General features: G+C 39.5%; 1 protein-coding gene across 2 annotated transcripts in view; it reads left to right on the top strand.

The window, feature by feature from the left end:
* The window catches only part of Pgd (phosphogluconate dehydrogenase), a 100,248-nt gene extending 95,603 nt beyond the window's left edge, over positions 1 to 4,645 (top strand). For both annotated transcript variants that reach the window (XM_068352636.1, XM_068352635.1), the window contains exon 11: positions 3,509 to 4,645. In XM_068352636.1, the coding sequence (XP_068208737.1) occupies positions 3,509 to 3,628 (120 nt within the window). In that variant the 3' untranslated portion in view covers positions 3,629 to 4,645. The remainder of the gene's footprint in view (positions 1 to 3,508) is intronic.
* The last annotated feature ends 21,358 nt before the right edge of the window (positions 4,646 to 26,003 follow it).

Raw genomic sequence — 26,003 nt, 5'->3', positions numbered from 1 at the left:
TTTCGGCTGCTTCACCTCCCTTTTTGGGGGGTTTGGTCCTCTTTCCGGCTGCTTCACCCCCTTTTTGGGTTGGGTTTTGGTCCTCTTTTCGGCTGCTTCACCCCCCTTTTTGTGTTGGTTTTGGTCCTCTTTTTGGCTGCTTCATCCCCCTTTTTTGGGGGGCGGGGGTTTTGGTCCTCTTTTTGGCCTCTTGGTTTTGGTCCTCTTTTCGGCTGTGTCACCCCCCTTCCCTCTTTGTGGGTTTGGTCCTCTTTTCGGCTGCTTCACCCCCTTTTTGGGGGGTTTTGGTCCTCTTTTTTGGCTGCTTCCATTTTGGGGGGTCTTGGTCCTCTTTTCGGCTACTTCACCCTCCTTTTTGGGGGGGTCTTGGTTCTCTTTTCGGCTACTTCACCCCCCTTTTTGGGGGGGTTTTCGACCTCTTTTCGTCTGCGTCACCCCCCTTTTTGGGGGGAGGTTTTCGGCTGCTTTACCCCCTTTTTGGGAGGTTTTCGTCCTCTTTTCGGCTGCTTCACCCCCCTTTTTGGGGTGTTTTCGTCCTCTTTTCAGCTGCTTCACCCCCCTTTTTGGGGTGTTTTCGTCCTCTTTTCAGCTGCTCCACCCCCCTTTTTGGGGGGGTTTTCGTCCTCTTTTCGGCTACTTCACCCCCTTTTTGGGGGGTTTTCGTCCTCTTTTCGGCTGCTTCACCCCCCTTTTTGGGGGGTTTATTTTCCTCTTCGGCTGCTTCACCCCCCTTTTTGGGGGTTTTTTTTCCTCTTCGGCTGCTTCACCCCCCTTTTTGGGGGTTTTTTTTCCTCTCTTCGGCTGCTTCACCCCCTTTTTGGGGGGTTTGGTCCTCTTTTCGGCTGCTTCACCCCCCTTGTTGGGGGGGTTTTGGTCCTCTTTTTCGGCTGCTTCATCCCCTTTTTGGGGGGGGTTTTGGTCCTCTTTTTGGCTGCTTCATCCCCTTTTTGGGGGGTTTTGGTCCTCTTTTTGGCTGCTTCATCCCCTTTTTGGGGAGGTTTTGATCCTCTTTTTGGCTGCTTCACCCCCTTTTTGGGGGGGTTTGGTCCTCTTTTCGGCTGCTTTATCCCCCTTTTTTGGGGGGGTTTTGGTCCTCTTTTCGGCTGCTTTATCCCCCTTTTTTGGGGGGGTTTTGGTCCTCTTTTCGGCTGCTTCATCCCCCTTTTTGGGGGGGTTTTGGTCCTCTTTTTGGCTGCTTCATCCCCCTTTTTGGGGGGGTTTTGGTCCTCTTTTTGGCTGCTTTACCCTCCTTTTTAGTAGGGATTTTGGTCCTCTTTTTGGCTTTTTCACCCCTTTTTGGGGGGGTTTGGTGTTTTCGGCTGCTTCACCCCCCTTTTTGGGGGGGTTTTGGTCCTCGTCACAGCTGCTTCACTCCCCTTTTTGGGGGGGTTTTGGTCCTCGTCGCAGCTGCTTCACCTCCCTTTTTGGGGGGGTTTTGGTCCTCGTCGCAGCTGCTTCACCTCCCTTTTTTGGGGGGATTTTGGTCCTCTTCGGCTGGTTCACCCCCCTTTTTTGGGTGGTTTTGATCCTCATTTCAGCTGCTTCGCCCCCCCTTTTTGCAGGGTTTTGGTCATCTTTTTGGCTGCTTCACCATCTTCCTTGGGGGGGGGTTTTGGTCCTCTTTTCGGCTGAGTCACTCTCCTTCCTTTGGGGGGGTTTTGGTCCTCTTTTCGGCTGCTTCACCCCCCTTTCTTTGGGGGGGGGTTTTGGTCCTCTTTTCGGCTGCTTCACCCTCTTTTTGGGGGGGTTTTGGTCCTCTTTTCGGCTGCTTCACCCCCTTTTTTGGGGGGTTTTGGTCCTCTTTTCGGCTGCTTCACCCCCCTTTTTGGGGGGGTTTTGGTCCTCTTTTCGGCTGCTTCACCCCCCTTTTTTGGGGGGGTTTTGGTCCTCTTTTCGGCTGCTTCACCCTCTTTTTGGGGAGGTTTTGGTCCTCTTTTCAGCTGCTTCACACCTCCTTTTTGGGGGGGGGGGTTTGGTCCTCTTTTCGGCTGCTTCGCCCTCTTTTTGGGGAGGTTTTGGTCCTCTTTTCGGCGGCTTCACCCCCCTTTTTGGGGGGGTTTGGTCCTCTTTTCGGCTGCTTCACCCCCCTTTTTGGGTTGGTTTTGGTCCTCTTCTCGGATGCTTCACCCCCTTTTCAGGTTGGTTTTGGTCCTCTTTTCGGCTGCTTCACCCTCAATTTTGGGTTTGTTTTGGTCCTCTTTTCGGTGGCTTCACCCCCCTTTTTGGAGTGTTTTGGTCCTCTTTTTGCCTGCTTCACCCCCCTTTTTAAGGGTATTGGTGCTCTTTTTCTCTGCGTCGCCCACGTTCATGGTTTTTTCGTCCTTTCTCTGGCTGCTTCATTACTTTTTGCAGGTTTTGGTCCTTTTATTTAGCTACTGCACCTCCTCCTTTTGAACCTTCTGCTTCCTCACCCTTCCCCCCTTTTCTGGCAGATTTTGGTCCTATTGCTGCTGATTCACTCCCCAATTTTGGGAGGGTATTGTTATCCTGCAGTTTCACCCCTCTTTCTGCCAGTGTATTCTAATCTTTGGTCCATCATAATTCCAGGTCTTTAGTTATGTTTTCCTTTGTATACTCTAAATGGTAGATAGTATGAAAACACCATTTAAAGTTTTCAAAAACCTATCTACTGTCCAAGCATGTCATTATTTTGTTCTTCGTTATAGTACAGTATTTTGTACTGTCCAACAAAAGATATTCATCATCTGAAATAATAATTTTTTTTAGAAAAACATTCATTACAATTTTACAAATAATAACTAGACTATAGTATATATTTCTTATGAGAGAGTGCTCCAATATAGTACTGTATAATGCAGCCCATAAAGAAAATTTTTATCAATTCAGAAACATTTTATGTCATTATATAAAGACAAGACATATGGTTTAATAGTATGAATATATATAAAATTTGACAAACAGCATTTTATATGTCAATTTGTTACCAAAGTAAACACCTTCATAGTAACAAAGTGTATACTTATTTTTCTCTGTGGCAAAACCACAAATTGATTTAAATTAATGTTTATATATATAAACTGATTTTAGTAAAAGATAAAAATAAAAGAGCTGTGCCCTTTTTACATCTAAAAAGAGCACTGGCTATAATTAATATTGTTAGGAAAATGAGAAAATTATTACCCTTACAATAATGTTTACGAAGATCTTAAGAATTCTAAATAGCTAGAACACACACTACAGTATGGATATAATTGTAAAGTTTCCATAATATGTGTCCATGTATCATCAACTATATTTTATGCCTGGCATTAGTTCCAAGTCATTTATAGCACAATCCAAAATTACTTCATGTTTATCATCCAAATATTTGCTGTGTGCATATCTATTAGCTAAAAAAGCAAATTAAAAATACTACCATAATATTGAAACTGTACAATTTTGAAAGCTTATGAAAACATAAGGTGGATCAAGCTAAGGGTTAATGAATTGTATTTTTAAACTAACATTATTATTATAAATATATCTAAAAACTTTATAAACATTACAGGCCCAACGAGATTACTTTGGAGCCCACACCTACGAGCTAGCAGACGCACCTGGAAAATTCCACCACACCAACTGGACCGGAACTGGTGGAAATGTGTCTGCATCAACTTACGATGCCTAAGTAATAACATTTCTATGGAGATTTTTAAAATCTTTAGTCATTTCCTATTTTGAAGTGAATTCTATTTATGTTAGGGGTTACTTGCAAGCAAGTATTAATGAATTACCGATGGTTTTATGTGATTTGATATTTAAAATGGTATGTAAATCAAGTTTAGAAGTTTTCATTCATAATTTCTATAATAATATTACTTAGTTGTTATGGTCACAATATATAGTTCACCTTAAGTTTTTATTTACTTTTATTATTTATGAATTGTTATTTGGTAGTTTCATTGTTTTATGATAGACTATTTATGTAATATAGATAAATGTATTATCGATCAAATTTGTCTAATTGTTATTGGAAACTGTTCCCAATAACTGTGATATCTCCATTCATTCCATAACTATCAACTAACTTTAGCAGTTACTTTTTCCTTGATAAATATTTATTTTTATAGTAATACATTATCAAATAGAGTTTTGTGGAGGAATGTGGTTGTAATGTAGGCAGATTTTGATGGGTGTGCTTAGGGCATCTTGGAAGAAAAATAATTGTGGTGGTTTTAAAATTAATTGTGTTTTAAAATATTAAGCAAAGTAAATTTTCAGTACAGAATAGCTGAAAGTTTAATAAGCTTAAGTTATAAATTTCTTATATATCCTCACTGATAATGTGATTCCAAGGATTTGTTTATTTTACAATTTTACACTTTAAATGTGCAAGATTCTACATTAATTGTAACCGATTATAACAATATGTAACTAGTTATTAGAAGTTTTGAATTTTTCAACAAGCCTTTTTATAGACCTTTTAAGTAATTTTTTATTATTATGGAAATCTAATTTTATTATTTATTAATACAACTAGAGTCAATAGATTATATATTTCCAGATGTATGCGACATTTTGAAAAGGTGCATAGATATGGCTATGTAAATTTTTTACATTTTCTATTAAGTGACCTTTATTTCTTCCAAAATTAAGATAATTATATAATATGCAAAAACTTTAATGATAAATATAATAATAAATACTATTAAATATAGTTTTCTTTGCTAGAGTTAGTTACTCCTAGTACTGTATTGAATAAAAAAAAATAGAGTTAGTTACTCCTAGTACTGTATTGAATAAAAAAAAAAAAAAAAAAAAAAAAAAAAAAAAAAAAAAAAAAAATTTCTCGCTGAGCTTGTCAGTTAGTATGATAATCAATTAGCAGATGATAACCAATTAGCAGAACTTTAAATTAAAATACAGTACGTAATTATTTCAACGGTGTATATATATACTTAATCTGTATTTTTATAAGTAACAACCTTAACATATTTACCAATACCATTGCACCTAGTTTGAAGTGGTATGTGTACAGTACACTGTTGTTAGGTTACTGTTCTGTTAAGTGGATAAATTCTAGTTCTAACCTTCCCTTTAACACTGTCCTATTACAGCCTTCCTATCACTACAGTACTCTGGTAATATTCTGCATACCAATATGCGCTTTATCAACTCTTTGCCACAGCTTCTAGCACCTCAAATTCTGTGCATCTGTGGATTTATTATCTCCAACAGTTCTATCTTGAGCTTGTGTTTATTTGACTATGCAATATTCTCTACTTGATGCATGGAAGGTTGAAAAAGTGCCAGCCATTTTCTCTTGTACAATTGTGAATCAGTTATTCACCTCAGAACCTGTTCACATTTCCATTACTTTTATTGACCCAAGGTGAGACTTTGGTTAACTTTGGCTGCTTTTTTTTTTTTTTTTTTTTTTTTTTTCCTTTCAGCTCTTATGGTAATGCTAATCTCTATGAGCTTGTCTTTACCCTATTTAGTAGAAAGTAGATATTCTTGACCCTTGTAACTGGCAATCCCTTTTATACATTTTTGTACTAAAACTTCTTGGTCCTAGTGATAGTCAAGTTTCATGACTAGAAAATAATTTTCCCATATTAAGTTAATGGATATAATTTTTCTTCTGCAATGGCTACTGCCTTATCGGGAAAATCTTCAGAATTACATCATGGATTATTGAAGCCACTTCAGCCTCAGTAGATAACACACATACTGCATTGTTCTGGTTAATTATCCTGAATGATATAATCCTGTCTACTCCTAACGAAGTGCAATAGTTTTAGTCAAAACCAAAATAACTTATATTTTGTAAAGTATTTGATATTTGTAATATATAGATGGTAAGTAAATAGAAAAAAACATTATTGAAAATAACACAGTAACTAAATTGAAAATGTGCGATGGAAAAGTTAGCATTTCTTTTTCCATAGAAGACTTCTAATACTGGAAAACCTGATCAATAAATCAGTTAATGGCTAAACTTAAGTATGCTTTCTTTCTGAGTTTTGAACTTTTTGAAAAGATTTATTACTGTACTTTCCTCTAAATTGGAATAGTTTAAAAATCTGTATAAAAAATCCAACTTTACTAGTTATTGCTAAACATTTAAGAAAATTATATTAGGCATTTTAACATATGAAAGAAAAATTCCTTAATGTAGAATAATCCCTATACTGTACATTATTGTATGGTCAATCTTCACACTCAAAAACACATAAAATTGTGAACTTTTGGGGCCTTAAAAATTTCCTTTGGTACTGTAGACATTACGAAGATAATAAATGTATTAAAGAATGGCTAGTTGTTTTAAATACACAACTATGTTAGTGATGTAGGCCTAACAGGGTTTACAAAATCAAGATCTTTATATCACAAAAAATAATTTCAGCTTGAATGATGAAATTTTTGCTTCCATTTTTAATGCAAATATTTTATACTTCATTAGCAAGTTAATTTCTCAAAATCATATATGCTAATTCCTTATCATTCAGATAATTGATGGACAAACTATAACTAATACTAAAACTAAAAAGTATAATATAATTGGTGAAGTTATATAAAATTTTCACCAAAAATCATTTTGCTTTCAATGATTTCTTTTTTTAAATCATCCATGCTAATTTCTTATTCTGCTAATTGATGGACAAACTAAAACTTGGAATAGAATGTAATTGGTGGAGTTTTACAAAAGATCAGTCTTACATACCTGTGCAGTACTGTACTGTACTTTAATATGAAATAGGCTTTCATAATGTTTACGACTCAACTATGGCCTCAAAATGGAGTTTTCAAGTCCCATTCAATTAATATGCTGCTCGGTAACACCCAACGAGAGCTCTTCTGAAGTGTACCAATTCTTGGTAAAAACTGCCAAAATATGCCAGATTTTACATTGAGAACTTTACTTATGTAATTCTGCAACCTGAAAAAAAGGAAAGATTTAATTCTGCAATAGATTATAGACAATGACTTATTAACAATTCGGTGTCAACAATGACATTTTAGCCCTCAAAATTGGAAATGTAATGATAAGGAGCCCAAAAATTTTTATCCTATGAGCCCTCTCTTTCTTGGGTTTCTTCATAGGAATGAAAGAGGATTACAATAATTAATATCAAAACAAGGTTATATCTACATTCATTGATATGTGATTTGATTTGGTCAATGGGCTGCAATCTCGTTTAAAATTTGTTGTCTATTGCATTTCTTATAAAAGTGATCAACTTACACGAGGAAAATTTTTCCTCATTAATTCTTAAAATTTGGTGAGATGAGTTTGATCTTGTTTTCAAAAGGACTTTGATGATTTAAAAAGGGACTTTTTCCATGTTCCATTAAAACTGAAGCAGGTATGCAGTCAGTTTATTGATATATCTAGTTTACTTGATAGGAAGGTTATAGATGGCAAGACTTTAATTCTTTAAGAGGGTAGTTCAAGTTTTTACGGACTTACTATTATTATTATTTGGTTAAACAGCAATATTTTCTGCAAAATTAATTTTGCCTTGCCCAGCATCACTCAATCATTTATATAACTAGCCAAGTAACACCCCTAGTAAGAAAAGCAGGATTTTGCATGTCCAAATGCTTCAACAAGGAGAGCTGCTCACTGAAGAAAGAAAGCAAGGAAATGACAAAACCTTATACAAAAGGTAGTGAATAAAAAATAATTTATTTCAAGATCAGTCTTTCAAAAGGTAAGAAAATGCCATCTGAACGTATTGAACAATTAAAAAATTTGCAACAAGTCCCACAATATGATCACAGCTGGAATAAAACTTCTAGACAACTGACAAATTAAGATGAGAATAAGCGGCTGAAGAACACAGGAAAATTATCCTCAAAACAGGTGAAAATTTTCCTCTAGATAGATTGATCACAATTCTTTTAAAGACATTCTTGATAGAAAAATTTTTTGTGAGCAGATGACTAAGAAATAGACCCGATTTACTTGTCAAAGTAATTTTGAATTAAAAATCATACCTAGAATTTTAAATGATTTGTATATAAAGAGAATGTCAATATAAAGATACCCATGTTAAGGAACCACTGTCCTAGACTTAAAATCCTACAGTTTTGCTAGGTTTCAATTTCATCCCCCATAATTTGCACCATTCTGTTAGCTATCTCCATCAAGGAATTCATCAACCACATGTACATTCCGGTGACGAAATCAACACCAAGGAGACTCAGGCTTGTATCCTGCTTTTTGGGCTCAAGCCATGGCGTCCTGATGGAAGGTTCCTGTTTGGTAGCTTCCTTGGGTATAAGACTACTAAGATATTCCCAGAGAATTTAACCACAGGTTATCACAGAATTCTAACTTCTGGAGCGAGTATCTCAAAGGTTTCCCTTTAAGACATCGTAATACAACAGGGGACACGCATGTCTGGTCGTGCCACATAGCTATCTCCACCCCGAACAGGGTTAACGCTTCGGTGTGTAAGGGCTGAGAATAGCTGGGAGCCGTTCCACAGCTAATCTCACTCGTGGCTACTACTGATACTCGAGACTTAAACAAACGGACGCCATTGCTCTAATGACGTCACGAGCGTCTTTATCCTTTTGTTAGTAGCTGCCCTACTGAGACGGATTTTCCCTTGTGTGAACTTTATCGTTTTGCATCTTCGCTATGTCGTTACCTTCAGCCTCGCCTTCTTCTGGAAAGTTGAGTACAAGGTTCCAGTATTGTTTAATTAAGCTCTGGCCGTAAAGTAAATATTATTTCGCGAAATAATTGATGTTTTGTGGCGGAGCTGTGCCTCTACCGGACCCGCCATTTTATGGCGTCGTTGTTGTTTTGCATGTCTTATTTAGTTAGCCACAACAACGCTTCCGGCATTATATACTAATCGAATACATTAGTTTATTTAGTCTTCATAGCTAGGAACTTTTATATCGTGTTAGACGCTTTTTATCGGTCATCGATTGACCTCATACCAGTCGGCTACTATAGCCCCCAGGCCAGGAGCCTATATACAAGTGTTCATGCATGATTTATCAGTGATCCTAGACTAAGTTATGAAGATAGTGGCATTATTATTTTACAATACTTTTGACTAGTGATGCAAATGTTTTCGCCTTCAGGGACCATATAGGGGATAGGCTAGTCAGTGATTCTTTCTAGCCTAACCTAACCTTAGGACCCCTATATGCTTCCTTCATCCCCTGCCTTGGCACTCCCTCTATTTAGCCTTGATCCCTTTTCTGAGTAAAGGGATTTATTGTCTAATAGAGTATTAAATCGCCTCTCAGTCCTCCCTAAAGGAATGAACCCCCTTTAGGATTGCGTCTGAGAGTGAGGTTAGGCTAGCCTACCTCTATGGCTAGGATAGTCTACGACTTTCCTGCGATAGCGATATGTCTTCTTCCTTGCCTAGTTCAGGACTTTTAGCCCTGATCTAGGCCGGGTTAGGAAGGTTTCTCTGTTCCATGCTGAAACTGTACTCTTGCACCGTTTTTAGCCGATCAGCCTAATCTTAGGTTAGGGAGTGTCCTCCCTTCCCTTTGTGGCCGCTCTGGTACAGAAACCCTTCCTGGGAAGACCCCTTTCTTCTCCCTCCCCACCTATCTCTTGTATAGCCTAGCCTATGCTTAGGTTAGTTTATACTCATCTGTCCCCTGTCCTACAATTCCTCCTTAGGGTGGAAGAGTAGGGCTACCCGAGCTTCCCTGTGCTGTCCGCTCTGGTACATATACCTTCATAGTGTCCTATAAGGTTAGTTACTAGTGTAGCTCTGCATAGGGGAGTCTCCCCCCCCTCTTGGGTGTTCCCTAGCCCTCCCTTGGGCTACCTGCTCCCGGTCCCTAGTGACCCCTGCTTGGATGCTAGAGCCTGTCTCTATCATGGGTACACCCCCTCAGGGAGGGGGAGGGATGTCTGGAACCCTGACGGTACTTCCTACATCCCTTCCCCCCTCCCCCTGTCTCTCTCTCTATCCGGGTGCCGATCTCTTGCCGCCTCTACTGCCGGCAATACCTGCCTCCCTCTTGGTGACTTCCCTACCCTTGCCCCCAGCCCCCCGTGTACCGAGGGGCTGCCGGCTGCCGCCGGCTACTACCGGCGGCTTTCCTACTCCTATCTATTCGTCCGCTTGCCGGTCGATCTCCGGAGTGCCGGCCTATACTGCCGGCAACCCGATACTACCTGTACCATCCTTACCCGTCACCAATCCGGCATCCTCCGGCTGCCGGAGCCGCCGCTCCCTGCCGGCGTGCCGCCGTTGTGCCGGCGGCCGCCATCCTGGTATCTAACTGACTTTGAAAATTGTCTGTTCTAGTGCCAGAATCTATGCTGGAGCGAGCTCCGGCGTGCCGGCGGCTGCCGGATGCCCCAGAGGCGTCAAGAATACTTGCACCCCCTCTCTTTAGCTATCATAAGACTAGATAGCCCTACCTTGCAAATAGATAAGCTGCTTTGCTTCTAAGATCAGTACCTAGTACTGCTCTATTAGTGATCATGCTGTCTCTTTGCATTCTTCTATTTCCAGCATGCTATGTGCATCTTAGCGCGGCTGGTTGCCAGAAGCAATTACCCTTAATGAGGCCTTCTGGCTCTTATCTGGGAACCGAATGAATTCGATCCCAACCTTGTCCTTGGCTTTCCATGGAGTTCCATTATAATGGGAACCCTAGGAAATTATATCCAATGATCTAGGTCATTTGGATTATCCCAGGACCAGCCTATGGTAACCAGCCGGGCGAGATGCATGGAGCGTGTCTCCTTTACTGTTTCATTCTCTATGCATCACACCTTCCTTAAGTTAAAATTAATGATTAATGTTAACTTAAATTAAGAGCCACTCCTATGGCTCCCCCATACTCATTTTCTCTTTCTTCCACAGGAGGAGCAGATGAAGTGCGATTTCGCCTACTGTGCTGTGAAACGCTCCCAGTTTTACGGACATACGGCGTGCAGGACTCACGCCCCTTGCTCAGACAAGAAAGGGGATTGGAAGTTCTGGAATCCACTGGAATGTACGGTCTGCCAGGCCTATCTAGTTGAGGCCTTCCATAACCCTCCCTCAGCGGAGGTTAGAGACATTGCTCGTGACAAACTGCGCAAGTGGGTGCGTGGTTTTCAGAGGAATGCTACTGGACCGTACCTGGCCACCGAAGAACTGAGGTCCCTGTTGTTCCCTAAGGCCTCCCCTGATTCAGTGGTTCCAAAGGAAGCAATCCCCACTGTCCAAATTTCAGTGGAACCTGATGTGGTCATGGCTCAGTCCATGCACGAGTGCCGTTTGGATTCTGAGGATGATGAACGGATCTCCGACGTCTCGGAAGATACGGAGAAGACGCTTATGGCTCAAGGAGCCGAAGAGGACGAAGACAAGGTGGAATACACCGAGTCGGAGATTGGAGCTACTCCCTCGTCCATCCCTCCGCCTACTCCTACACCGACGGAATTGTCCCTTCCGTCTACCTCCTCGACCCCGGATCCTTCCTCTTCCACCCAAGAACTGATCCGACTGATTAGAGCTGTCATGGACGACAGACTGAAGGAGAACCAGGAGTCCATCAGGTCGATGATTGGATCCAGAGACACGAAGAAGATCTCGGTCAAGGATCTCCCAGCTTGCTCTCATGCCAACCCGTGGAGGTATGCAGAGCATATGGTTATTGCAACCGGCAGGATCTTTGTTAGCGACAAGATCGGCACGGTCCCGTTGGAAGATGTGGAGTTCTTCCCAAGCTTCGAGGCCTACCCGGACTGTTACGTCCGACTTCGTGCTGAACCTGCCTCGAAGGAGGAGACCGAACCTAAAGAGGAGATAGTGTTCGATCTCGCAAAGGCCCAAGCTATGCTAGCCAACGCATTTAAGAGCAGGGGCTTTACCTGCTCTAAGCTTCCTGCCTTGAGCAAGAAGCATCCTACCTATGTCGCACCTGACACTGCGATTCTTCCATTTCTGGAAAAGGCCTTAGCTGCATGCCTTAAAGCGGCGGAAGAAGGGAAACCCTGCCCTGCACTGGAGGAGTGCAGACCCTTCTCCATCGTGACACCCCCTGACACTAGGCAATGGAAAGATGTCCAACATACTTTCGTCGTGGGTAGGCTCGATCCTGACGTCGCCGGACGTCAGTTTAATGAAGACCTCCCTAAGCTCAACGACCACCTCCTTCGCCGGGAACAAGACACGAAGGAGAGGCTTGCAGCTTCGCTTTCTCATCAAGTCCAACTTGAAGTAATGGCCTGTGACACAGCAGTACCCGATCACTACATGGTACTGGCCAAATCCCACTTACTCACGGTAATGAAGGACTTGTACCATTTCATAAAGGCTCGTAGAGCCTGTCGTGAATTCGTGTTTGTCGGTGCCACCGTGAAACACGAACCCCGGAGGCTGATTTCCTCCAACATCTGGGGAAAGCACCTGTTTCCTTCTGACCTTGTCAAGGAAATAACTGACAGAGCCGCCACGGAGAATAGGAACCTTCTCCACAAGTGGGGCATGTCCAGAAAAAGGAAAACCTCTCAGGACGATGGGCCTCAGCCTAAGAGGAAACCTCAGAAGCCGAAACCCCAGCAACGTCAACAACGACGTCAGTTTCCGGGACCCGCTACCTCCCAAGTGGTTGCCCAACCACAACAGACCTTTCAGTTGGTCCCCCAACCGGTGTTGTCACAGTCACCGGTCTTCACCCCTGCCTTTGAGCAGTCATCCACTACCTTTCATGCCAGAGGTAGAGGCTCGTCCAGGGGTGCAAGCAGAGACGCCTCTCGTCGTCCCTCCAGAGGTAGAGGAGGAAAGGGAGCTAGCGGCCGAGGCAACAAGTCCTCGGGACACCAGAAGCAATGAAGTGCTTCCGGTGGGAGGAAGACTCCGCCAATTCCAGGATCGTTGGACCTTCGATCCTTGGGCACACAGCATCATCAAGAACGGTCTAGGCTGGAGTTGGGTGCAACCACCCCCAATCTTCCAGCGGTTCTTTCAACCATCAACCCCCATTCTGGAAGAATATGTTCTAGACCTCTTGAACAAGAAGGTGATAAGGAAGGTAAAGTCCACCAGGTTCCAAGGGAGACTGTTTTGCGTTCCCAAGAAGGACTCAGACAAGCTCAGAGTCATTCTGGACTTATCCCCCCTCAACAAGTTCATAGAGAACAACAAATTCAAGATGCTGACGCTTCAACAAATAAGGACCCTTCTGCCTCAGGGTTCCTACACGGTCTCTATAGACCTGGCGGATGCCTATTGGCACATTCCAATGAACCATCACGCTTCCTCCTACCTAGGATTTCGACTCCAAAGGAAAAGCTACGCCTTCAGGGCCATGCCGTTCGGCCTCAATGTGGCCCCTCGAATCTTCACAAAGCTGGCGGATGCCATAGTACAACAGCTCCGCCTAAGAGACGTCCAGGTGATGGCCTACCTCGACGACTGGCTAGTCTGGGCTCCCTCGCCCGAAGAGTGTACAAAGTCTTGCGACGAAGTTACCCAGTACCTAGAACACCTGGGATTCAAGATCAACGAGAAGAAATCTCGCCTCTCTCCGGCTCAGAAGTTTCAGTGGTTGGGAATCCACTGGAATCTTCAGTCACACCGCCTTTCCATCCCCCAGAAGAAAAGGAAGGAAATAGCAGGGTCTGTCAAGCGACTACTGAAATCCAAACGCATTTCAAGACGACAGCAGGAACGAGTTCTAGGCTCTCTACAATTCGCCTCAGTGACAAACCCAGTGCTTCGTGCACAGCTAAAGGATGCCGCGGGAGTCTGGAGACGATCGGCATCCATCGCTCGAAGAGACCTCAAGAGACGGCTTCCAAACAGACTTCGACGCCTCCTAAAGCCGTGGTCGGAAGCAATGGCCCTGAAAAGGTCCATTCCTCTCCAACACCCTCCTCCATCACTCAACATCCACACGGATGCCTCACTGGAGGGCTGGGGAGGTCACTCCCACCTGAAACAAGCTCAAGGGACCTGGTCTCCACTATTCAAGACGTTCCACATAAACATCTTGGAGGCCATGGCGGTCCTTCTTACTCTGAAGAAGTTATCCCCGCCACCCTCGATCCACATCCGTCTAACCCTAGACAACTCGGTGGTAGTTCGTTGTCTCAATCGCCAGGGCTCAAGATCGCCCCAGATAAATCAGGTGCTTCTCCCAATCTTCCGTCTGGCGGAGAAGAAGAAGTGGCACCTGTCTGCAGTTCACCTACAAGGATTCCGCAACGTGACAGCGGATGCTCTATCTCGGACAAACCCGATAGAGTCGGAATGGTCTCTAGACGCAAGATCATTCTCCTTCATCTCCAATCAAGTCCCAGAACTTCAGATAGATCTCTTTGCAACGAGCGACAACAATCAACTTCCTCTGTACGTAGCCCCGTACGAGGACCCCAAAGCAGAAGCGGTGGACGCCATGTCACTGGACTGGAACAGATGGTCGAAGATATACCTGTTCCCTCCCACCAACCTTCTGTTGAAAGTCCTCTCCAAACTGAGAACCTTCAAAGGGACAGCGGCCCTAGTGGCTCCCAAGTGGCCCCGGAGCAACTGGTACCCCCTGGTCCTGGAGCTGCAGCCCAAGCTGATCCCTCTCCCGGGCCCAGTTCTCTCTCAACAAGTACAGAAGTCGACTGTCTTCGCTTCATCATCGAAAATCAAGGACCTTCATCTCATGATTTTCTCTCCCTTGCCGCAAAGAAGAGGTTTGGGATCTCGAAGAAAAGTCTAGACTTCCTAGAGGAATACAAGACCGAATCCACGAGACGGCAATACGAATCATCCTGGAGGAAATGGGTCTCCTTTGTTAAAGCAAAAAATCCTAAAGAAATCACCATTGATTTCTGTATGTCCTTCTTCATTCACCTTCATGGACAAGGATTAGCAGCCAATACGATCTCAACTTGCAAATCGGCTTTGACTAGACCAATTCTATATGCTTTCCAAATTGATCTGTCCAACGACATCTTTAACAAACTGCCGAAAGCATGTGCTCGCCTACGCCCAGCACCCCCTCCGAAACCGATCTCCTGGTCACTAGACAAGGTGCTCCATTTCGCCTCCAACTTGGACAATGATTCATGCCCCCTCAAGGATCTGACTCAGAAAGTTATATTTTTATTTGCTCTCGCCTCGGGAGCTCGAGTCAGCGAAATAGTGGCATTATCAAGAGAAGAGGGACACATCCTGTTTGCTGATTCAGGAGAAGTGACCCTCTCCCCCGATCCGACGTTTCTCGCCAAAAATGAATTACCCACCAAAAGATGGGGCCCTTGGAGAATATGCCCCCTGAAGGAGGATGTCTCTCTATGTCCAGTAGAGAGTCTCAAGGTCTATCTTCGCAGAACTTCAAACTTTGGTGGAGGCCAACTCTTCAAAGGAGAAACATCGGGCAGCGACCTGTCACTGAAACAATTAAGAGCGAAAATCACCTACTTCATTCGCAGAGCGGATCCGAACAGTACACCCGCTGGTCATGATCCTAGAAAAGTGGCATCTTCTCTGAATTTCTTTCAGAGCATGGACTTCGAGAGTCTTAAGAACTTTACGGGCTGGAAGTCCTCGCGAGTTTTCTTTAAACATTATGCGAAACAAGTGCACGAAATCAAACATTTTGTGGTAGCCGCAGGTAGTGTTATGAAACCTGCACCTGACTCTGCGTAGAACAGTGAGTTACTTGGGACTCTAACTCTTCGGGTGCCTATGTTGACCCTCGAGTGATTCATAGTGATGTCTAAAAACACTTAGTGCTTTTATAACTGTTCTTATCCCAGGTGGAATGTCATAGTGTTACACAAGTGCCGCATGCCTTGAGCATGATGTGTTATTTAAAGACTTGCGTTCCTCGAGAACGAGTACCTACTAATCCTGAAATTCCCTTTCAGATTCAAGAGCAAGCCTTTATTTCTATGTACATTATTATTACTGTAAATGAACTTTACTTTTTGCTGTAAATTATTTATTTTCTGCATTGTGAAATAAAATTTCTATTTTATTACTTGTGCGTCTCTTTCAGCTCCTACTTACTATGAAATACATACTGTCATAGTTTTATTTATTCCTCCTTTCTTATGGTCATGAAGAATTTAAGATGTCTATTCTTAAATTATATTCACCTTGTCTCAGTAAGGTTCCTACTCGAATACTTACTTCTGATAATCAGGAGATGAACCCTACACACAGTGCCCAACCACCACTGACCTACTCAGAATGTTCCTATACAAATATCAAACATTCTGCTTCATCTCTAAGCTCTTAAAAAAGCTCTTCTGTCAAGATGAATAGCCCTTCAATACCACTTTGACGTCGGCATAGCCCATGGGAACTTCCTACCAATGGGGGGCAGGATACTTCGTTCCTATGGTTCTTACCTAAGATTACTTTGCTATTTTGTCAATGCCTAGGCACTTAACTCTGGGGGAAAATCTACCACGATACATTGATTCTCTGGTACTCTTCCATCAGGACGCCATGGCTTGAGCCCAAAAAACGGATTTTGAGCGAAGCGAAAAATCTATTTTTGGGTGAGATAGCCATGGCGTCCTGATGGACCCTCCCTACTACTTCGTCAGTTTGTTCCCACCCTACACAATTGTATCATGGTGATGGGCAGCAACTGGCGCCAGGATAAAGACGCTCGTGACGTCATTAGAGCAATGGCGTCCGTTTGTTTACGTCTCGAGTATCAGTAGTAGCCACGAGTGAGATTAGCTGTGGAACGGCTCCCAGCTATTCTCAGCCCTTACACACCGAAGCGTTAACCCTGTTCGGGGTGGAGATAGCTATGTGGCACGACCAGACATGCGTGTCCCCTGTTGTATTACGATGTCTTAAAGGGAAACCTTTGAGATACTCGCTCCAGAAGTTAGAATTCTGTGATAACCTGTGGTTAAATTCTCTGGGAATATCTTAGTAGTCTTATACCCAAGGAAGCTACCAAACAGGAACCTTCCATCAGGACGCCATGGCTATCTCACCCAAAAATAGATTTTTCGCTTCGCTCAAAATCCGTTTTTTAACCAGGCTTGTTGCTTGGCAAGTAAATGATGATAATAATAATGATATTCATCAGCATCAAACATGTTTTCCAGGCCAGACCTTGTATGCATGTATTGAATAGAAAATGATGGGCCGAGAACACTACCTTGAGAGACACCAGATATGACAGTTCCTTTGGACAATGAGTGGCAGAGCCCTCCGAGTTGAACAAAGGAAAAACTGTTAGGTCTACTCCAAGGAGTGAAGATTTTATGGTAACCCACCATGTATGTTTCTGAGTTTTACAGTAGGAGTCTCTTATGGTCAAATAGTCTTCCTTTTCAGTTGAAGCATAAACTCTCTGAGCTACAGCTCTTATCCGAGGGATCGTCATTCTAAGTGAAATCTGTCAGTTACTTTTCCAAAGATTATAGGCTTCCTTTATTCTTCAGATAAGAATATCTACAATCATCATTGAGCCAGGGTTTGTCATTTACCCTATGTTAACACAGAATTTAATTTAAGAAAGCATGCTTAACTGGTTTATTCAAATGTGACCAATTCAGATGTAAAAGATCACTCAAAAGGCCATTCCAGTCTACTGTATCATAAAAAATATAACACATTAGGAACAGCCTGCTAAGTCTCAATTACTAGCAAAATCAAGGCATGATTGGCTGTCCTAACTGGAGGAGAAACCTTTTTTGTTCCTAACTGGAGGAGAAATCTTTCTTGTTATAACATCAACAGAGTGGCTTTATACTAGGTCCAGTCAATTGCCAGAGGCAAAGACCAAAGCTTTTAAGCCATGACAGTCAATAGGAAGAAACTTTATTTAACCACACCAAGTGTTCTCACTGAAGTCACCAAAAAACATTCAAAAGATACTTTATCTTCTTGAATTTTAGTCATTGTTGCAAGAAGACAATCGAATCTGTGTTCTGATATGTGTAGTTATTATGCCTTTGCCACAAACTTTCAAAACTTGAATCCCATGGCAACTACATTTAAAAAAAGATACTTTGAAAAAGCAGGGCAATCGTCTTTGGACTAGCTTCCCATCTCAAAATTGTTAGTTTCTTAAAACCTGGAATAAGTGGCTCAGAAGAGTGCCACTTTTGAGAAACCAAAGTTTCTAAGCATAATAGAATAACATACTTGCCGGAAGTACCTGAAGGTTACTAATATCACAATGTAGTCTATGAATATTGCAAAACACTTTAAAACACTGTCTAGGAAGCACTGGTCCTGGATTTTGCTTAATATCTATAGACAGAATAAGATGTTAAAACAATGAAAAGGTCTCATCATACTTTAACTTATTGATAGTGACAAAAATATGTACCTTACTATATACATAGAAAATAAAAATGAAACCCCGACCAAAGGCAAAGTGTTGGATAATTTTTGACAAAATTACATAGCAACACAATGCAAGGCTTAGAACCCTCTATGATTGCCACTTCAGCTGAAGGAAGGAGAGTCAAGATGTTGAAAATGAATACCTCAAAGGAAGATACAGAAACAGATAAGGAATGCAACCTCCAGATAAAACATCAAGCATCTATGGTTCTTCTGAGGCTGCTCAACACAGTTATAAAAACAAGAAGAGTAAACCAGAGATAGTGTGCCCGAGTGTACCCTCAAGCTAAGAGAACTCTCAACACAAGACAGTGGAAGACCATGGTACAGAGGCTATGTCACTATCAAAGACTATTAAATATTGGTCTGTTCTGATTTTGGAGTCTTTTATGGTAGAGCGGCTATCATGGCCGAGGAGTTTTCTATCTATAATAAATGGGAAGTAAGAATTAATCAATTATATTAGTTGATTGCAGAAGAATAGTTCAGTTAGCTTAATGTTGATTGGTGTATGATAAAAAAAGGAGAAAAAGATCTCTAACAAGAAGGAGATCCAAAGTTAGAGCTATCAGGCTACTCGACAGGGTCCAATAACTAACAGTATTATAGCAATAGGTACCTGGTGCCTTGGCCAATCTTACTATGAACTTTTATATTGACAATCATTAGAGATTTTTTCAACGACTTTCCAGTGGTGGCTTCAATCAATAACTATCCATTAGACAAAGTGTTAATGGTAAATCCTTCCCAGTTTCAAAGATATAACTTTATATCTTAAAGTATTATAGATAATCAACTAATTAAATTTCTACCATGTTTTTAAAATAATCATACAAGAAAAAGAAAAAAAAGAGTTTCCCATAACCCTGCTAAAAGACAAACCTAAAAATATTACCTTGCTTGATGTTAGATTACTGCAAACCCATATGATGAAGCTTTAATAGCACCTCTTATGGAAAATGATTCTGAAGACTGCTGGCCATTACCTGCTCAACAGTCATTATATCACCTTGAATATTTTGCAGGAAACTATGCATGGTAGGAATGTCACGAAATACGCCAGAATTCTACAGAGGGGTTTATATGTATATACTTTGCATCTGGAAAGTAGGATATTTTGAATTACAATGTACAATAAACAATTATCAAGAATAGTAAGATACAGTAAAATCTGTTTTTATTAAGATGACAAGAGTAAGAATAGTTTGATAATTTCCATATTTACTATCAACAATGTTATCCTTGCCAATAAAATAAGGAACAATATTATTCTTTAAGTAAAATACCAAATTTAATCTAGGATTCTAAGTTTGCTCAGTTAATTATTCCAAGGCATTTTGGTAAGTAACAAGCACAGATTACATGCAATACCATACAGGCAAATTGAAAAGTTTAATTATTCTTTTAGAATTAAAGAATATAACAAGTCACAGTCGATATCCTCAAATAAAATCTCATCCCTACATGATGAACAACTTTCAATTCAAAAGGTTCCTCAAACTTAGAAGTGAGAAAAACCAGGTTATCAGTTGAAAATCGCTTTGAAGCATTCTAAAAGTTATGACTATCTGTTGCTTCATTTAATGTGAAGGAAATAATGAAGATGAACGTAAATGTATATTCTTGATACCATCTATACTCAATAGTGTTGCGTGCAACAAGCGAACCAGCAAGATTAGTGTTCCCGTCTTCTTGAAAGATTAAACAGCGCTTGGGAGAGAGAGGGAGAGAGAGAGAGAGAGAGAGAGAGAGAGAGAGAGAGAGAGAGAGAGAGAGAGAGAGAGAGAGAGAGAGAGAGTTGCTTAAGTAATTTGGGACATGAGACACACCACCAGATTAGAGCATACAGAGCCAAAATCCATCTACGGGAATATAACCACCAGCTACAATAAGCACTGAAATTAAAGACACAGAACAGCGAAATTGAGGAAACTAGGCAGGGACAAGAGCGAAGGAGGTGGATGGAGCCCCCTAGTAAAATGAACATAGTTATGACATCTAAAGTAATAAATCCTACAGTGCACTGCAGATTGTGCCCCAATGGTCCTATCCCCTAAAGATGGCGGAATTAATGAGTCAGAAGCACCTCATCTATAGGCAAAGAGAGAGAGAGAGAGAGAGAGAGAGAGAGAGAGAGAGAGAGAGAGAGAGAGAGAGAGAGAGAGAGAGGGGGTATGTATGTATGTATGTATGTATGTATGTATGTATGTATGTATACGAGTGAATTCGCAAAAAGGGATTTTTATATTATGTAAATTGTTATTTTAGTTATACGTTGACTTATTTTCTATAACCTTTAGTAATCTTATAGAAAGTGATAGAATGGCTAACTAAACTAAATTTACCAAAAAAGAACAAGAGAATATTTGTTCCAAGCTTATGCATTTGCACATATAGCACATACTGTAGGTGCATAAAAGGGACAAAATAAAGAGGTAATTAGCATTCTTTATTGTAGTCCTAAAACCTAAAAATATATGTATCAAAGTACTGAAAACCAGTTAGCCAAAACATGGTTTCTGGAAATACTCCCATTAACTATATTTGGCTCGCTAGTAATTATGTTAATATTTCCCCTAGTAGCAAAATAAACTCCATAATTTACTATACTTTCATGAATTAGCACCATACAGAGGAATTTTCGCAGTCAAAACTGCCAAATGAATTTTCAATAATGCTTTAAGATAATTACATATTTAAAATATTTTTTTGAAAGTTACATCTTTATTAGAACATTAAAAAAAGCATGTATAATATTTATCGTTCTTCTATATAGGCATGCGTTATAGTATTTATTGCATAGCAAACACCATAATCTTGCACAACACTCATACTGTAATAACACCTCTTAGGTTCCTAATTTTATAAAAAGCAAATTCCACTGCTAGAATATTACCTTAATCAGAGTTAACCCAAGACCTTACCTCTCAAAAATATGCATAAATTTCAAGATTAACTTAGCTTACATAGCAAGAGGCTTTGAAATTTTTACGAACTAGTGCAGTGATAAAGATATCAGGTTAGCCTACAATATAATAACTTATTATGATTTTCACTTCAACTGTTCTATTGTCAGTGGGTTTAACTCTTAAAAGATGTTACTAATCAAAGATGATTCACCTACTTCTTCATAATGATATAGGCTATTTATGTAACTTTAGTGTTTTTTTTTTTTTTTTTATCTAACAGGCGTTTTTGGTCATCTCATGATTTCAAAATGATTTGCTCCAATTTTATTTTCAAGCAATTTTCTTCGTCATATGCGGCTAAGGTGTACCAAAGTTTAACATATGTTACGAAGTCTTATGTACAATATATATTCTATATATTCAATGACAAAAACAGTTTTGTTTCAGCTTTTCATGTGTCCCAACACTGCAATTCTGAGAATTTTCCTTAATAGAATTTTATTATGTCTGAAGCCCCGCAGTTATTTCAGAATTTGTAACTGTACCAATTTTTTATCCATAACTTAAAATAATCTTTGTTCCCATGACATACACTTCAAAGTATTTCATCAAAACTTACGATATGATACAGAAAGCAAATAAAGTAAATCTTCTTTGTTTTACACTAGTGCCCTAATAGAATTAAGTATTCAGTCTTCAAAAAGCTAGACTTTCACTAATTAATAACTAAATCGTACATCAACGCAAAAGATTCCACAAGATTCAGTCTATCTCTAATCCTGGCAAGGTTCTACAAATTATTTAAACCTTCATTTGGCTCTTCCTTATGCTCACAGTCCTTATCTCTCACAAGGAAACTACAATATCAAATTGTTGAAAATTGTCTATTATCAAAATTTCATATGAAGAAGCTTCCAAGGTCATGAACCTGGCCAAGCAAGCCTTTTCAGAATAGAAAGCCCAAGAGAGAGAGAGAGAGAGAGAGAGAGAGAGAGAGAGAGAGGAGAGAGAGAGAGAGAGAGAGAGAGAGAGAGAGAGAGAGAGAATAATGCAGTAGTACCGATTTTTTTTCCGTCTTAAGACTTACCCATCACCTAGCCAGATGTTATATGATCTACCAGTGCCTTGATTAGAGTTTCGGGTGATACGTAATGGCCTCATTTGAGGCGTGCTCTCTTTATCCTCTGTTAGAGTTTTCTTTATATGGGATAACTAAACTTTTACAGAAACCAACTGAATTAAAATAAAAACTATAAACTCTTAACTTATAGTAGGGTAGTAAATAATAATGAACTTGATATTACTGCGTGGCTCTTTGAGAACAACGTTGGTTTAAAGGTTTAAAATGTCACTCATGAATGACAAGAGGCAATGGATAGAGACAATAACCTAGAAACTAAATTTGCACTAACCAAGTGGTCAGCGCCCAAGGCCCCTCTCCACCCAAGCTATGGCCAAGGAGAGTCAGGATATGGCTACTGATAACTTGGTAGATAGCCAAACTTCATCCTTAACTCGCGAGGATGGCGAGGTTGCAGACAATACAAGAAACTATCGAGATTGAGCGGGTCTACTGTAGAACCACAGTCCAGCTGATCACCAGGTAGGTTACTTTTCAATGGCTATCACAACCTTTTGCTGCATGACATTCTTAAAAATGCATTACAACCACTCTTACTTTACTAATTTTGAATTCTACAACGCTGCCAACGAGACTATTCCACAGACTTGACTATTCCACAGACTTAGTCAAAAAAAAAAAAAAAAAATAAGACAGTCGTGCCTTAGCAAAAGATGGATTCCAGCCTCCAGCACAATGAGTACCACGCACCAATAGATTATTGCAAAAAAAAATAAAGATTTGTGAAATTAAAGTCACATATTTTAAAGTAATATGTATTTTCTTTACCATACAAACCCTAGGCATTTAATAGAAGGAATGCTTCTATTAATGGTCAAGACGTTAGTATCAAGTTTATGAATACTTAAAGAATGCCATGAGCATGACCACTAAAAAAATAATGTATCAATATCTAATCAAAATTCTAATAGACAAATAGATTTATCTATCACGTAGTGGACCCGATATGAACTGAAAGTCGACCATCCAATATATAAGGATATTTACAGAAATTATGTAATCTTTCTTCTGGAAAATGATCAGACCTTAAGATATTGAACTGAAAGAATATCATTTCAGTAGTTTGAAGATAGTGTACAGCGTGTACCGCAAGTTTCATACACGCTTGTACACAAATGTTGTTGTTATTCTTTTTAATCTCTCGTTCTACCCCGTATTGATAATAAAAACCTGTTTAAACTTACTATCTCATCTTTTATACTGTTTGAATTTTGTGCCATTCTTGCTCTCAACTGTCTGTATTAATGCACATTATCTTGTTAATTTCGCATCTACGTTAACATCTAACAATCACCTCGAACAATAGACCATTTTTGGTATAAAGAAAACAATCTACTTAGGACAGGAAGCCTTACAAACAATATGATAACGCTCTCCAAATGACAGGAAGTGTTTCCGAAATTGATGCATCGCAGTAAGCACCAAAAAAAATATTCTCTCTCTCTCTCTCTCTCTCTCTCTCTCTCTCTCTCTCTCTCTCATTACTCAGTTTGATTTAAATGGAACAGGAGAAAAGGAGTTATGAAATCTGGAAGAAATATATACATTATATAATTGGAAAAAAATAAATTTTAAAATTCAAAAGTATATTATATTACTTAGAATAGATATTTCAGTGTGTTTTTATTAGAAAAGTGTTTTTAAGACAATTTGGCACTTAAAGATTTTTTTTTTTTTCGAAAAGTAATTTCTGTATATAACTAATATAATGATGTACTATTATTCTCAAGTTTGGTTACAGTTTTTGCCTCTGAATACAGCATTAATAATTTTGACCAAATATTTCTAAAATTATCTTTTAGGAAATAAAACAGATAGATTATCTTATAATTTTAGCTTACCGGTACGGAAAAGCTAAATCTAATTCATGACATATACTTTGTAGAGGTAAAGAGATCATACTTTAGAGGCATATATGCCTATAGCACTGTAAATTGTACTTACGAAGTTCTTACAGTACATGTTAGGGTGAATTTTCAAAAGGCTATCCAGGGAGCCTGGATATTACCAGCATGTAATTAATTTGCTTCCAGGAATTGGAGTGTGGTAAAAATTCTTTGTATCTGGAAAAGGGACACTACATTGAAATATTCGCAGGCACCAATGCTTGCTGAAAAAAAAAGTAAGAGTTTGAGAATTATATTTAGCATCTGAAAAAATAAATCAACCTATTTGTAAGTAATATTTGCCAAAGAACGCAAGATATCTCTGCAATTGAAAGCAGGAAGCTTCCAATTAAAATGGAAACCTGTTGATAAAAATTTGGAAATTAAAACATTTTCAATGGAACCATGCCATGTTGTAATTAGCCTTTGCATAATGTGTTTACATTCGCAGAGTTTAAGGAGGGAATTTGAATTGAATTTAATTGAATATAGGCAGGAGGGAATTTCGTCCTGTAAGAGCCAAGTATAATTACAAAAAGTTCACACCAATTTTAATCAAATTTCCTTCATTCAAAGATCATCATTAAAAATTATCTTTACAAAACCCCAAGAAAATAGTTTGGTACTCCATTTTTATTACTTTTGTGAAATCTCTTTAATGTTATAAAAAAAAAACAATTCTAACATTTTAAGGCATACCACAACACATAATCTATAAAGAGCGACTTCATTTTTTTTTTCTTTTTTTTTTTACTGAAATTAATTTCTTTAAAATTGTGGTATGTAAAGTCTGTGGAGTCCTTAAACGGTCAGTGTTCGCTAAATAGCTTTTAAAACTACAGCAGGAAAACTTCCTTTGCGCTATATACAGACAGCATTTTTAATTATGATACTTGCAGAATCAACATTTATCATGTCTAGTTATCTCATCTGTTAGTCTTCTGTATACCTAGATTTCACTCAATGCTTAAAATATAATTTTTTGGAGGATATCTTCCTCATTTTAATTAAGCATATATTCATAATCGTATGTATTTATGTATGTATGTTTGCGACTGAACCAAAAAGAAAAGAAAAAAAAAACGGACTGGGAAAGTTATAGTTTAATTATACCATTATCAGTTTTCTATGGTTAGGTTACAATTTAAGAAAGAGAATGTAATATATGGGTAACTATAGTAAATATGAATGAAATTTTGTATATATTCCAAACTGGTGTACTCTCACATACAGCCCATACTTTAGGTTATAAAACGATGAAAATAAGAGATAGTTTTTTTTTTTAATACTAAAAACTAAAACTATAGGCTTCAAATTTCTGGAAACTATTGTTAACCAAAATCTGGTAAATGGAGATGTCTAACCTAACTAGATTTAGCTCGCTGATAAATACGTTAATATCTTTCTAACATCATCACTAATCTACTTTATCTTCATAAATTAGCACCATAAGGAGAAATGGTTGCATTAAAAAGTATGTGAACCTGAAATTTCAAAAGCAGCTTAGCTAACCTGGAAATTTTGAATATAATTTTGAAATTATTCATGTCAGCCGAAGAATCCCTTATAAAGTTATAATCTAATAGGGAAATTCCAAAATCTAGAATATTCATCGATCTTCTCAATAGGTATATTGTAGTACAACACTCAATTTTAACAAAACCTTTGATGAAACTTCATAAAAAAAAAATCACCGACAAATTTGGCATTTCTAATTCTACCAAAACAGTTCTACATTTGGAATATTTCTTATCTGCCAAAGAAAGACCTTAAATTTCTCTAGAATGTGCACACATTTCAAAAGATTCACTTCGCT

The sequence above is a fragment of the Palaemon carinicauda genome, chromosome 29 (genome assembly GCF_036898095.1).
Source record: "Palaemon carinicauda isolate YSFRI2023 chromosome 29, ASM3689809v2, whole genome shotgun sequence".
NCBI classification, from domain to species: domain Eukaryota; kingdom Metazoa; phylum Arthropoda; class Malacostraca; order Decapoda; family Palaemonidae; genus Palaemon; species Palaemon carinicauda.
Note: the sequence above shows the minus strand (reverse complement) of the source record. Positions and strands in the feature narration are given on the sequence as shown.